The following is a 14,396-nucleotide window of genomic DNA, read 5'->3' as shown; positions in this document are numbered from 1 at the left end:
TGGTTTAAGCTCCGCCCACTTTAACTTAAGATCCTCCCACTTTGACTTAAGCTCCTCCCACTTTGACTTAAGCTCCTCCCACTTTGTCTTAAGCTCCGCCCACTTTAACCTAAGCTCCTCCCACTTTGACTTAAGCTCCTCCCACTTTGTCTTAAGCTCCTCCCACTTTGACTTAAGCTCCTCCCACTTTGACTTAAGCTCCTCCCACTTTGATTTAAGCTCCTCCCACTTTGGTTTAAGCTCCTCCCACTTTGACTTAAGCTCCTCCCACTTTGATTTAAGCTCCTCCCACTTTGATTTAAGCTCCGCCCACTTTGACTTAAGCTCCGCCCACTTTGATTTAAGCTCCGCCCACTTTGACTTAAGCTCCTCCCACTTTGACTTAAGCTCCTCCCACTTTGATTTAAGCTCCTCCCACTTTGATTTAAGCTCCTCCCACTTTGACTTAAGCTCCGCCCACTTTGACTTAAGCTCCTCCCACTTTGACTTAAGCTCCTCCCACTTTGACGTAAGCTCCTCCCACTTTGATTTAAGCTCCTCCCACTTTGGTTTAAGCTCCGCCCACTTTGATTTAAGCTCCTCCCACTTTGATTTAAGCTCCGCCCACTTTGACTTAAGCTCCGCCCACTTTGATTTAAGCTCCGCCCACTTTGACTTAAGCTCCGCCCACTTTAACTTAAGATCCTCCCACTTTGACTTAAGCTCCTCCCACTTTGACTTAAGCTCCTCCCACTTTGTCTTAAGCTCCGCCCACTTTAACCTAAGCTCCTCCCACTTTGACTTAAGCTCCTCCCACTTTGACTTAAGCTCCTCCCACTTTGACTTAAGCTCCTCCCACTTTGATTTAAGCTCCTCCCACTTTGGTTTAAGCTCCGCCCACTTTGACTTAAGCTCCTCCCACTTTGATTTAAGCTCCTCCCACTTTGATTTAAGCTCCGCCCACTTTGACTTAAGCTCCGCCCACTTTGATTTAAGCTCCGCCCGCTTTGACTTAAGCTCCTCCCACTTTGACTTAAGCTCCTCCCACTTTGACTTAAGCTCCTCCCACTTTGACTTAAGCTCCTCCCACTTTGATTTAAGCTCCTCCCACTTTGATTTAAGCTCCTCCCACTTTGATTTAAGCTCCTCCCACTTTGACTTAAGCTCCGCCCACTTTGACACAAGCTCCGCCCACTTTGACTTAAGCTCCGCCCACTTTGACACAAGCTCCGCCCACTTTGACACAAGCTCCGCCCACTTTGACACAAGCTCCGCCCACTTTTACATAAGCTCCGCCCACTTTGCTTTAAGCTCCGCCCACTTTGCTTTAAGCTCCTCCCACTTTAACTTAAGCTCCGCCCACTTTGACTTAAGCTCCTCCCACTTTAACTTAAGCTCCGCCCACTTTGACTTAAGCTCCTCCCACTTTGACTTAAGCTCCTCCCACTTTGACTTAAGCTCCTCCCACTTTGACTTAAGCTCCTCCCACTTTGCCTTAAGCTCCGCCCACTTTAACCTAAGCTCCTCCCACTTTGACTTAAGCTCCTCCCACTTTGACTTAAGCTCCTCACACTTTGACTTAAGCTCCTCCCACTTTGATTTAAGCTCCTCCCACTTTGATTTAAGCTCCGCCCACTTTGACTTAAGCTCCGCCCACTTTGATTTAAGCTCCGCCCACTTTGACTTAAGCTCCTCCCACTTTGACTTAAGCTCCGCCCACTTTCACTTAAGCTCCTCCCACTTTGATTTAAGCTCCTCCCACTTTGACTTAAGCTCCTCCCACTTTGACTTAAGCTCCGCCCACTTTGACTTAAGCTCCACCCACTTTTACACAAGCTCCGCCCACTTTGACTTAAGCTCCGCCCACTTTGACACAAGCTCCGCCCACTTTGACTTAAGCTCCGCCCACTTTGACACAAGCTCCGCCCACTTTGACACAAGCTCCGCCCACTTTTACACAAGCTCCGCCCACTTTGCTTTAAGCTCCGCCCACTTTGCTTTAAGCTCCTCCCACTTTAACTTAAGCTCCTCCCACTTTGATTTAAGCTCCTCCCACTTTGATTTAAGCTCCGCCCACTTTGACTTAAGCTCCGCCCACTTTGACTTAAGCTCCTCCCACTTTGATTTAAGCTCCCCCCACTTTAATTTAAGCTCCGCCCACTTTGACTTAAGCTCCTCCCACTTTGACTTAAGCTCATCCCACTTTGACTTAAGCTCCTCCCACTTTGATTTAAGCTCCTCCCACTTTGATTTAAGCTCCGCCCACTTTGACTTAAGCTCCGCCCACTTTGATTTAAGCTCCTCCCACTTTGACTTAAGTTCCTCTCACTTTGACTTAAGCTCCTCCCACTTTGACTTAAGCTCCGCCCACTTTGACACAAGCTCCGCCCACTTTGACTTAAGCTCCGCCCACTTTGACACAAGCTCCGCCCACTTTGACACAAGCTCCGCCCACTTTGACACAAGCTCCGCCCACTTTTACACAAGCTCCGCCCACTTTGCTTTAAGCTCCGCCCACTTTGCTTTAAGCTCCTCCCACTTTAACTTAAGCTCCGCCCACTTTGACTTAAGCTCCTCCCACTTTAACTTAAGCTCCGCCCACTTTGACTTAAGCTCCTCCCGCTTTGACTTAAGCTCCTCCCACTTTGATTTAAGCTCCGCCCACTTTGACTTAAGCTCCGCCCACTTTGACTTAAGCTCCGCCCACTTTGACTTAAGCTCCTCCCACTTTGACTTAAGCTCCTCCCACTTTGACTTAAGCTCCTCCCACTTTGATTTAAGCTCCTCCCACTTTGATTTAAGCTCCTCCCACTTTGACTTAAGCTCCTCCCACTTTGCCTTAAGCTCCACCCACTTTAACCTAAGCTCCTCCCACTTTGACTTAAGCTCCTCCCACTTTGACTTAAGCTCCTCCCACTTTGACTTAAGCTCCTCCCACTTTGACTTAAGCTCCTCCCACTTTGACTTAAGCTCCTCCCACTTTGATTTAAGCTCCTCCCACTTTGGTTTAAGCTCCGCCCACTTTGATTTAAGCTCCTCCCACTTTGACTTAAGTTCCTCTCACTTTGACTTAAGCTCCTCCCACTTTGACTTAAGCTCCGCCCACTTTGACACAAGCTCCGCCCACTTTGACTTAAGCTCCGCCCACTTTGACACAAGCTCCGCCCACTTTGACACAAGCTCCGCCCACTTTGACACAAGCTCCGCCCACTTTTACACAAGCTCCGCCCACTTTGCTTTAAGCTCCGCCCACTTTGCTTTAAGCTCCTCCCACTTTAACTTAAGCTCCGCCCACTTTGACTTAAGCTCCTCCCACTTTAACTTAAGCTCCGCCCACTTTGACTTAAGCTCCTCCCGCTTTGACTTAAGCTCCTCCCACTTTGACTTAAGCTCCTCCCACTTTGACTTAAGCTCCTCCCACTTTGCCTTAAGCTCCGCCCACTTTAACCTAAGCTCCTCCCACTTTGACTTAAGCTCCTCCCACTTTGACTTAAGCTCCTCCCACTTTGACTTAAGCTCCTCCCACTTTGACTTAAGCTCCTCCCACTTTGATTTAAGCTCCTCCCACTTTGACTTAAGCTCCTCCCACTTTGACTTAAGCTCCTCCCACTTTGATTTAAGCTCCTCCCACTTTGGTTTAAGCTCCGCCCACTTTGACTTAAGCTCCTCCCACTTTGATTTAAGCTCCTCCCACTTTGACTTAAGCTCCGCCCACTTTGACTTAAGCTCCTCCCACTTTGATTTAAGCTCCTCCCACTTTAATTTAAGCTCCGCCCACTTTGACTTAAGCTCCTCCCACTTTGATTTAAGCTCCTCCCACTTTGGTTTAAGCTCCGCCCACTTTGACTTAAGCTCCTCCCACTTTGACTTAAGCTCCTCCCACTTTGATTTAAGCTCCTCCCACTTTGCCTTAAGCTCCGCCCACTTTAACCTAAGCTCCTCCCACTTTGACTTAAGCTCCTCCCACTTTGACTTAAGCTCCTCCCACTTTGACTTAAGCTCCTCCCACTTTGATTTAAGCTCCTCCCACTTTGACTTAAGCTCCTCCCACTTTGCCTTAAGCTCCGCCCACTTTAACCTAAGCTCCTCCCACTTTGACTTAAGCTCCTCCCACTTTGACTTAAGCTCCTCCCACTTTGACTTAAGCTCCTCCCACTTTGATTTAAGCTCCTCCCACTTTGGTTTAAGCGCCGCCCACTTTGACTTAAGCTCCTCCCACTTTGATTTAAGCTCCTCCCACTTTGATTTAAGCTCCGCCCACTTTGACTTAAGCTCCGCCCACTTTGATTTAAGCTCCGCCCACTTTGACTTAAGCTCCTCCCACTTTGACTTAAGCTCCTCCCACTTTGACTTAAGCTCCTCCCACTTTGATTTAAGCTCCTCCCACTTTGATTTAAGCTCCGCCCACTTTGACTTAAGCTCCGCCCACTTTGATTTAAGCTCCTCCCACTTTGATTTAAGCTCCTCCCACTTTGATTTAAGCTCCGCCCACTTTGATTTAAGCTCCGCCCACTTTGACTTAAGCTAAGTTTCCAAGTTGGAAATTCCTAGTTTGGATTCTGTGGAGTCCTCTCATTCCAGGGACCAGAGGCCTGCCTGGGGGGGCGGGCACCGACGGGGCTACGGGACCTAAGGGGGACATGGGAGACGCGGGCGAGTTCGGCGCCCCCGGGTCAGACGGTGAGAAAGGGGAACAGGGGGCCGAGGGTGACTGTAACTGCGCGGACGGGACTGACGGGGCCAACGGGCAACCGGGACCTCCAGGGCCCCTGGGACCGGAGGGTGAGGTAGGCACCCACGGTGCCAACGGCATGGATGGTGAAAAGGGGGACATGGGGCTGATGGGGATGCAGGGGCAGCCCGGTCCGTGCATGCCGGCCATGCAATCCTCTTTTACCGCCGCACTCGACTCGATTTATCCCGAGCCTGGCATGCCCGTACCGTTCCGTACTGTCATCAGTAACCGAGGGTTTAACTATAACCCGGCCACGGGTAAATACCGGGCTGTGGTCAACGGCACCTATGTGTTCAGCTACCACCTAGTGGTCGCCGCTAGGCTGCTCAAAGTGGGGCTGTTCCATAACTTTTCGCCCGTCGTCAAGACGACAGGACCCATCGACCAAGGCGTCATCAGCCAGCAGGTGGTGCTCCACCTGAGTATGTTTGACGAGGTGTGGCTCCAGGTGAAGGACACCAATAACAACGGCATGTACCACGATCCGGAGAGCAGCAGCACCTTCTCCGGGTTCCTGCTCAGCCCTGATAACTGTGATTTGCCACGGGGGCGAGATTTCTTTCCTACAGATCCCGATCCCGATATGGTTCAAGATTATCAATGGGGAGATATCCCAGGGTCTACAGCAACCCCAGCGCCTTAAACAAGGAGTCAATTAGACAGGCACAGGTTATACTCACATACATGTGCACAGAACACACCCTCTTACACACGTACACACTTGCACACAAACACACATGCATAAATAGATCCACACATATATGGTCCCAAGAAGGCATGACAACACCTGTTAGCCATGGGTAGTTTGCTGAACCAGGGTTGAATTAGACAGTTTATGCAGCATAAAATAAATCCATCGACTAAACCTAGTTTGGCTCCAAGCTCAAACCAATTGTGTACACTATCACCTAAAGGCATTTCCTGTTACTCATGATTGTATTGTTTAGTAAAAGCATGTTGTTGGATTCTCAACGGAAATCTAACTTGTCTTGTCAGAGGAAAGACAACTTAAGACATTTCTACAAATCTTTATCACCTCCACACACATAAGCGCCACACATATCATGGCAATGAATAGACATTATCTGCTTTTTGATACAAGTATCCAACTTTATATTGCTATTCATATGTTTGATATTAGTAAAACTGTAAAAGCTTTATTTTTCGATTCATCAATAGACTGAATAGGAGTATTGTGAAAATGTGTGAATCAGAATTGAGCAGGTGTTTGGAGAAATACAGTACAATAAAGCAGATAGCATCAAATGAAGGGCATCAAAATAGATAGATTTAAAGAAAATGCATAGAGTAGTACAGACAGAAATGGAAAAGACAGAGGGGAGAATGAGACAGAGGGAGAGACAGAGAAAGATGTAGATGGTATATGAATTGGCGCTGTGGAAAGATAGGAGGCTCTTTGTACTTAAGGAGACATTTGGGTTCCCCTTTGGTACACAGTGTGGATGTTTGGAACAACAGACAGTGTGATTCAGGTAGAGACATTGGGATCATTGGAAGCACATATATGTGATTACACTGTAATGCTGCCTAAAGGATCAAAAGAAAAGAACTGTGGTTCAGTTAGTTTGGTTAGTTTTGCTAATGTCAAAGTGCATCACCATACTGCATGTGGTAACGAGAGGAACAGGAGGTAAGGAATGACTAGCCTGTTCTAGCTTTCCTGTTGTCTTCACCATCTTTAAACCAATACTTACAAAGTAATAGTATTTTGTGATTTGAAGTTCATTGTGTATCAATTCTATTAGATGTTTGTGTTTTTCTTCTTTTTTTTCTGTTTATTGCCAATCCTTTCTGGAATAAATGTTGACCCTTGCTCTTGAGACCTGCCTTTGTCTGTGTTTGATTGGTATGGCCAGATTTGTGTCTTTCAGACTTCTTATTGTCTAACATGTTGTTGAAAGAGCTTTTCTAAGCTTGTCTGCGACCTGGGTTGACCTTATACAGTGCCCACCATCGAAGTACTGAAAAGAGGAAGCCGTTTGTCTTCTTTTATCTCGATACTAACAATTTGGATTTTAAATCAAATAATTGCTATAGGGTCAAAGTAGCAAATCTCAGCTCTAATTATGTTTGTTTTCCGATTGGGTACACCATTTAGAAAGTATATATATTTTAAAAAACATACTCCCCCTATTTCAGGGGTCCAAAAAATAATAATATATAATGTCCAAATAAAGTACTCATGTTTAGTATTTGGTTGACAATCCTTTGCAATAAATGAAGTCTGCAACCCATTGACCCCACCAGACGCCAGTGTCTGTAGCTGTAACTGAAGCCATCTTCTGTTGTTGTTTGTTTTGAGGTCTTTTTGCCTAAAATCGTATCATCAGGAAATGACATGCATGTTCAATTAGATTTAAATCTGAAGAACTTTCCAATTTTTGGCCCTGAAAAAACTCCCTAGTTGTTATGGCAGTATGTTCGGGGTCATTGTCTTACTATAAGCGGCATCCAATACATTTGGAGGCATTTACTTCTGTATGCGAGCAAACACACTGTTCCTGTACACTTCAGAATACATTCTGCTGCTACCATCAGCAGTTGCGTCATCATTTAAGACAAGTAAGCCAGTTCTAGTGGCAGCTATACTGTACATGCCCCGAACAAAACAACCCCTCCACCATGTTTCACAGATCAGATAGTATTCTGTAAATCTGATCCTTTTTCCTCTTGCAATCACTCTGGTACATGATAATGTTCATGTTGAATGAATGAATGAATGAATGGACTTTATTGTCATTGCTACAGTACAGGTACCAAACAACGAAATTTAGGAGGGGTGGCTCCCCTGGTGTTAGGAAAGGGGAAAAAAACACTTTAAGAAAAAAAAAAGAAAAAAAAAGGGAAGGAGCTGACTTTGACTTAAGCTCCACCCACTTTTACACAAGCTCCGCCCACTTTGACTTAAGCTCCGCCCACTTTGACACAAGCTCCGCCCACTTTGACTTAAGCTCCGCCCACTTTGACACAAGCTCCGCCCACTTTGACTTAAGCTCCGCCCACTTTGACTTAAGCTCCGCCCACTTTGCTTTAAGCTCCGCCCACTTTGACTTAAGCTCCGCCCACTTAGACACAAGCTCCGCCCACTTTGACTTAAGCTCCGCCCACTTAGACACAAGCTCCGCCCACTTTAACATACAGCTAATTAACATACAGCTCATTAGCATGAAGCTCATTAGCATGAAGCTCATTAACATACAGCTCATTAACATACACACACACAGACACACGTATACACACAGCTAATTAACATACAGCTAATTAACATACAGCTCATTAACATACAGCTCATTAACATACAGCTCATTAGCATGAAGCTCATTAGCATGAAGCTCATTAACATGAAGCTCATTAACATACATAAGCATACACATACATATACACATACTCATACACACACATACTCATATCCACATACTCATACACACACATCCACACACATACTCATACACACATCCACACACATATACACATACTCACAGATCCACACACATACTCATCCACACATACTCATACACACACATCCACACTCATACACATCCACATACACACACTCATACAGCTCATTAACACATATATACACACACACATCCAGTCACACGGTGAGACACATTGAATGTAGACATCCAGTCACACACGCGCACAGACACGTCCAGCAGGTCTGATAATGGTCTGACTGGATTCGCCTCGAAGAGTAGATGTTCTTTGGTGTGTTTGGTGTCCAAAACGGTCATTGCATTCCCCCATAGAGTGAATGTAGACACATTGGTTTGTCATCGCGGACACAGTTTTCCGAAGATCGCCGGAGTTCTCCGAAGTCAACGCGAGCCGGCTCCGTAGCTCCTCCCACAAAGCCCGTGCAGGCTGGCAGAGAGACAGACACAGTCACACACGCAGTGAATTACGGAAGTCCATGAATGCGAAACTCCGTTTCTCCCTGGTTCACAGAGATGTTCCAAAATATAAATATTAGATGGTACAGACTTACACACTTACACTCTGCTATCCAAAACGCAAAATACTCGATCTTTGAAATCTCTCTCTCTCTCTCTCCGCGCGCACTCGGGGGCCATCCGCCAGACCTGGGATTCGAACCGTGTACCTATGAATGAGTCGCGCACGAGCGAACGCGTTGCGCCACGGAGGAACTGATAAATTCGACTGTTTAAAACTTGTACTGATCAGTGTGTATTGAATTAAAGGATTTAGCACAGGAAGCCACGCCACTTGGGTTACGTTCGTAAATTCGCTCTGAGCGCAGTGGTGACAAATACTCAACATGTGCAGTGGAACTCTGGGACTGCGCTGGTGACCCTGGGATGACGATGACCTCCAGGTGACCTCGAGATGGCCCCTCCTCAGGTCACTGACCACACACACCAACAGCGTCCAGCCCACCCTCTCACCTGATAGATGCACCGGAGGGGCCAGAGATGCTAGCACATCACACTCTACGAGGACTGCACAGGGCAGAGGGAGAAGAGAGAGACAGAAAGAAAGAGTGAATGAGTTAAAGAGGGAAAGAGGTTGAGAGAAGGAGAAGGAAGAGCAGAGACGGAGAAGTGCAATCACCGGTCATAAATAACAACTAACACAGATTTCGGTTATAATAACTTTGTATATTCATGTCATTGTACAATTATTCTATATACAATTTGGAAAAACTCATATAAAAAAAGAGAAAAACATAATAGCCTCACTTACAGTTAAACGGGTAAAATAAGAAACAATGCACTCATCATGAAATGACGCTATACTGAATACAAATACTGAACAAATTGCTGTAACTGCGAGGACGGGACTGACGGGGCCAACGGGCAACCGGGACCTCCAGGGCCCCTGGGACCGGAGGGTGAGGTAGGCACCCACGGTGCCAACGGCATGGACGGTGAAAAGGGGGACATGGGGCTGATGGGGATGCAGGGGCAGCCCGGTCCGTGCATGCCGGCCATGCAATCCTCTTTTACCGCCGCACTCGACTCGATTTATCCTGAGCCTGGCATGCCCGTACCGTTCCGTACTGTCATCAGTAACCGAGGGTTTAACTATAACCCGGCCACGGGTAAATACCGGGCTGTGGTCAACGGCACCTATGTGTTCAGCTACCACCTAGTGGTCGCCGCTAGGCTGCTCAAAGTGGGGCTGTTCCATAACTTTTCGCCCGTCGTCAAGACGACAGGACCCATCGACCAAGGCGTCATCAGCCAGCAGGTGGTGCTCCACCTGAGTAGGTTTGACGAGGTGTGGCTCCAGGTGAAGGACACCAATAACAACGGCATGTACCACGATCCGGAGAGCAGCAGCACCTTCTCCGGGTTCCTGCTCAGCCCTGATAACTGTGATTTGCCACGGGGGCGAGATTTCTTCCCTACAGATCCCGATCCCGATAGGGTTCAAGATTATCAATGGGGAGATATCCCAGGGTCTACAGCAACCCCAGCACCTTAAACAAGGAGTCAATTAGACAGGCACAGGTTATACTCACATACATGTGCACAGAACACACCCTCTTACACACATACACACTTGCACACAAGCACACATGCATAAATAGATCCACACATATATGGTCCCAAGAAGGCATGACAACACCTGTTAGCCATGGGTAGTTTGCTGAACCAGGGTTGAATTAGACAGTTTATGCAGCATGAAAGAAATCCATCGACTAAACCTAGTTTGGCTCCAAGCTCAAATCAATTGTGTACACTATCACCTAAAGGCATTTCTTGTTACTCATGATTGTATTGTTTAGTAAAAGCATGTTGTTGGATTCTCAACGGAAATCTAACTTGTCTTGTCAGAGGAAAGACAACTTAAGACATTTCTACAAATCTGTATCACCTCCACACACATAAGCGCCACACATATCATGGCAATGAATAGACATTATCTGCTTTTTGATACAAGTATCCAACTTTATATTGCTATTCATATGTTTGATATTAGTAAAACTGTAAAAGCTTTATTTTTCGATTCATCAATAGACTGAATAGGAGTATTGTGAAAATGTGTGAATCAGAATTGAGCAGGTGTTTGGAGAAATACAGTACAATAAAGCAGATAGCATCAAATGAAGGGCATCAAAATAGATCGATTTAAAGAAAATGCATAGAGTAGTACAGACAGAAATGGAAAAGACAGAGGGGAGAATGAGACAGAGGGAGAGATAGAGAAAGATGTAGATGGTATATGAATTGGCGCTGTGGAAAGATAGGAGGCTCTTTGTACTTAAGGAGACATTTGGGTTCCCCTTTGGTACACAGTGTGGATGTTTGGAACAACAGACAGTGTGATTCAGGTAGAGACATTGGGATCATTGGAAGCACATATATGTGATTACACTGTAATGCTGCCTAAAGGATCAAAAGAAAAGAACTGTGGTTCAGTTAGTTTGGTTAGTTTTGCTAATGTCAAAGTGCATCACCATACTGCATGTGGTAACGAGAGGAACAGGAGGTAAGGAATGACTAGCCTGTTCTAGCTTTCCTGTTGTCTTCACCATCTTTAAACCAATACTTACAAAGTAAGAGTATTTTGTGATTTGAAGTTCATTGTGTATCAATTCTATTAGATGTTTGTGTTTTTCTTCTTTTTTTTCTGTTTATTGCCAATCCTTTCTGGAATAAATGTTGACCCTTGCTCTTGAGACCTGCCTTTGTCTGTGTTTGATTGGTATGGCCAGATTTGTGTCTTTCAGACTTCTTATTGTCTAACGTGTTGTTGAAAGAGCTTTTCTAAGCTTGTCTGCGACCTGGGTTGACCTTATACAGTGCCCACCATCGAAGTACTGAAAAGAGGAAGCCGTTTGTCTTCTTTTATCTCGATACTAACAATTTGGATTTTAAATCAAATAATTGCTATAGGGTCAAAGTAGCAAATCTCAGCTTTAATTATGTTTGTTTTCCGATTGGGTACAGTACACCATTTAGAAAGTATATATTTTAAAAAAAAAACATACTCCCCCTATTTCAGGGGTCCAAAAAATAATAATATATAATGTCCAAATAAAGTACTCATGTTTAGTATTTGGTTGACAATCCTTTGCAATAAATGAAGTCTGCAACCCATTGACCCCACCAGACGCCGGTGTCTGGTGATGCTCTGCCAGGTTCTGTAGCTGGAATCGAATTCGGCGGTGCGACAACATCGCACGCCGTGTGCATTGGGCTTAAGACTTCCTGGCCTACCAGCCTGTTTAAGTTTGCTGAGTTCACCAATGTTACAATGTTACAAACTGTTGATTTTTGGTGCCTTGAAATAGGGGGACTATGTATAAAAAGGTTTGTAATTTCTAAATGGTGAAACAAATCAGAAAAAAGAAAACATTTAATTAAATCTGAGAAACTCAGTATAGTAATTGTTTGTTTACAAATTCAAACTTTGTTCCTCTACCATTGTAACTGCCAATGGCCCCTGGTCATAACAGCTGACTTGTTCTTATGATGTCTGATGGATAGATGATTCAGCTACTTAGACAGATGTATTTGTTGTAAGTCGCTTTGGATGAAAGAATCTGCTAAATGCTAAAATCCCGCCTCAAAATATATATTTTTTTTTTTTTTTTTCTTCTGTGTCAGTGTGTGTCAGTGTGTCAGTTATGTGTCAGTTATATGACCGTTTTGGACACCAAACACACCAAAGAACATCTACTCTTCGAGGCGAATCCAGTCAGACCATTATCAGACCTGCTGGACGTGTCTGTGCGCGTGTGTGACTGGATGTCTACATTCAATGTGTCTCACCGTGTGACTGGATGTGTGTGTGTATATATGTGTTAATGAGCTGTATGAGTGTGTGTATGTGGATGTGTATGAGTGTGGATGTGTGTGTATGAGTATGTGTGTGGATGTGTGAGTATGTGTATATGTGTGTGGATGTGTGTGTATGAGTATGTGTGTGGATGTGTGTGTATGAGTATGTGGATATGAGTATGTGTGGATGTGTGTGTATGAGTATGTGTATGCTTATGTATGTTAATGAGCTGTATGTTAATGAGCTGTATGTTAATGAGCTGTATGTTAATGAGCTGTATGTTAATGAGCTGTGTGTGTCTCTGTGTGTATACGTGTGTGTGTGTATGTTAATGAGCTGTATGTTAATGAGCTGTATGTTAATGAGCTTCATGTTAATGAGATTCATGCTAATGAGCTGTATGTTAATTAGCTGTGTGTCTCTGTGTGTGTATACGTGTGTGTGTGTATGTTAATGAGCTGTATGTTAATGAGCTGTATGTTAATGAGCTTCATGTTAATGAGATTCATGCTAATGAGCTGTATGTTAATGAGCTGTATGTTAATGAGCTGTATGTTAATTAGCTGTGTGTGTCTCTGTGTGTGTATACGTGTGTCTGTGTGTGTGTGTATGTTAATGAGCTGTATGTTAATTAGCTGTATGTTAATGAGCTTCATGTTAATGAGATTCATGCTAATGAGCTGTATGTTAATGAGCTGTATGTTAATTAGCTGTGTGTGTCTCTGTGTGTGTATACGTGTGTCTGTGTGTATGTTAATGAGCTGTATGTTAATGAGCTGTATGTTAATGAGATTCATGCTAATGAGCTGTATGTTAATGAGCTGTATGTTAATGAGCTGTATGTTAATTAGCTTCATGTTAATGAGCTTCATGCTAATGAGTGGGCGGAGTCAAGTGGGCGGAGTCAAGCTCCGCCCACTTTGACTTAAGCTCCGCCCACTCAGACACTAGCTCCGCCCACTTTAACTTAAGCTCCGCCCACTTTGACTTAAGATCCGCCCACTCAGACACAAGCTCCGCCCACTTTAACTTAAGCTCCGCCCACTTTGACTTAAGCTCCGCCCACTTTGACTTAAGCTCCTCCCACTTTGATTTAAGCTCCGCCCACTTTGACTTAAGCTCCTCCCACTTTGACTTAAGCTCCTCCCACTTTGATTTAAGCTCCTCCCACTTTGATTTAAGCTCCTCCCACTTTGATCTAAGCTCCGCCCACTTTGATTTAAGCTCCGCCCACTTTGACTTAAGCTCCTCCCACTTTGACTTAAGCTCCTCCCACTTTGACTTAAGCTCCTCCCACTCTGATTTAAGCTCCTCCCACTTTGATTTAAGCTCCTCCCACTTTGACTTAAGCTCCGCCCACTTTGACTTAAGCTCCTCCCACTTTGATTTAAGCTCCTCCCACTTTAATTTAAGCTCCGCCCACTTTGACTTAAGCTCCTCCCACTTTGATTTAAGCTCCTCCCACTTTGGTTTAAGCTCCGCCCACTTTGACTTAAGCTCCTCCCACTTTGATTTAAGCTCCTCTCACTTTGACTTAAGCTCCGCCCACTTTGACTTAAGCTCCTCCCACTTTGACTTAAGCTCCGCCCACTTTGCTTTAAGCTCCGCCCACTTTGGCTTAAGCTCCGCCCACTTTGACTTAAGCTCCTCCCACTTTGATTTAAGCTCCTCCCACTTTAATTTAAGCTCCGCCCACTTTGACTTAAGCTCCTCCCACTTTGATTTAAGCTCCTCCCACTTTGGTTTAAGCTCCGCCCACTTTGACTTAAGCTCCTCCCACTTTGATTTAAGCTCCTCTCACTTTGACTTAAGCTCCGCCCACTTTGACTTAAGCTCCGCCCACTTTGACTTAAGCTCCGCCCACTTTGCTTTAAGCTCCGCCCACTTTGGCTTAAGCTCCGCCCACTTT

General features: G+C 45.2%; 1 protein-coding gene across 1 annotated transcript; it reads left to right on the top strand.

Annotated features, from left to right (window-relative positions):
* Positions 1-4,619: 4,619 nt before the first annotated feature.
* On the top strand, positions 4,620-5,357 carry LOC308168622 (complement C1q tumor necrosis factor-related protein 7-like; the record flags this gene model as incomplete). Its single annotated transcript, XM_080543222.1, has 1 exon — positions 4,620-5,357. The coding sequence occupies one exon, from the start codon at positions 4,620-4,622 to the stop codon at positions 5,355-5,357; it is 738 nt and encodes a 245-aa protein (XP_080399348.1).
* Between the last annotated feature and the right edge of the window lie 9,039 nt (positions 5,358-14,396).

This window comes from Nansenia antarctica (genome assembly GCF_963989245.1).
Source record: "Nansenia antarctica genome assembly, chromosome: 12".
Lineage (NCBI taxonomy): Eukaryota > Metazoa > Chordata > Actinopteri > Argentiniformes > Microstomatidae > Nansenia > Nansenia antarctica.
The sequence above is the reverse complement of the archived record's forward strand: the minus strand, read 5'-3'. Positions and strand labels throughout refer to the sequence as shown.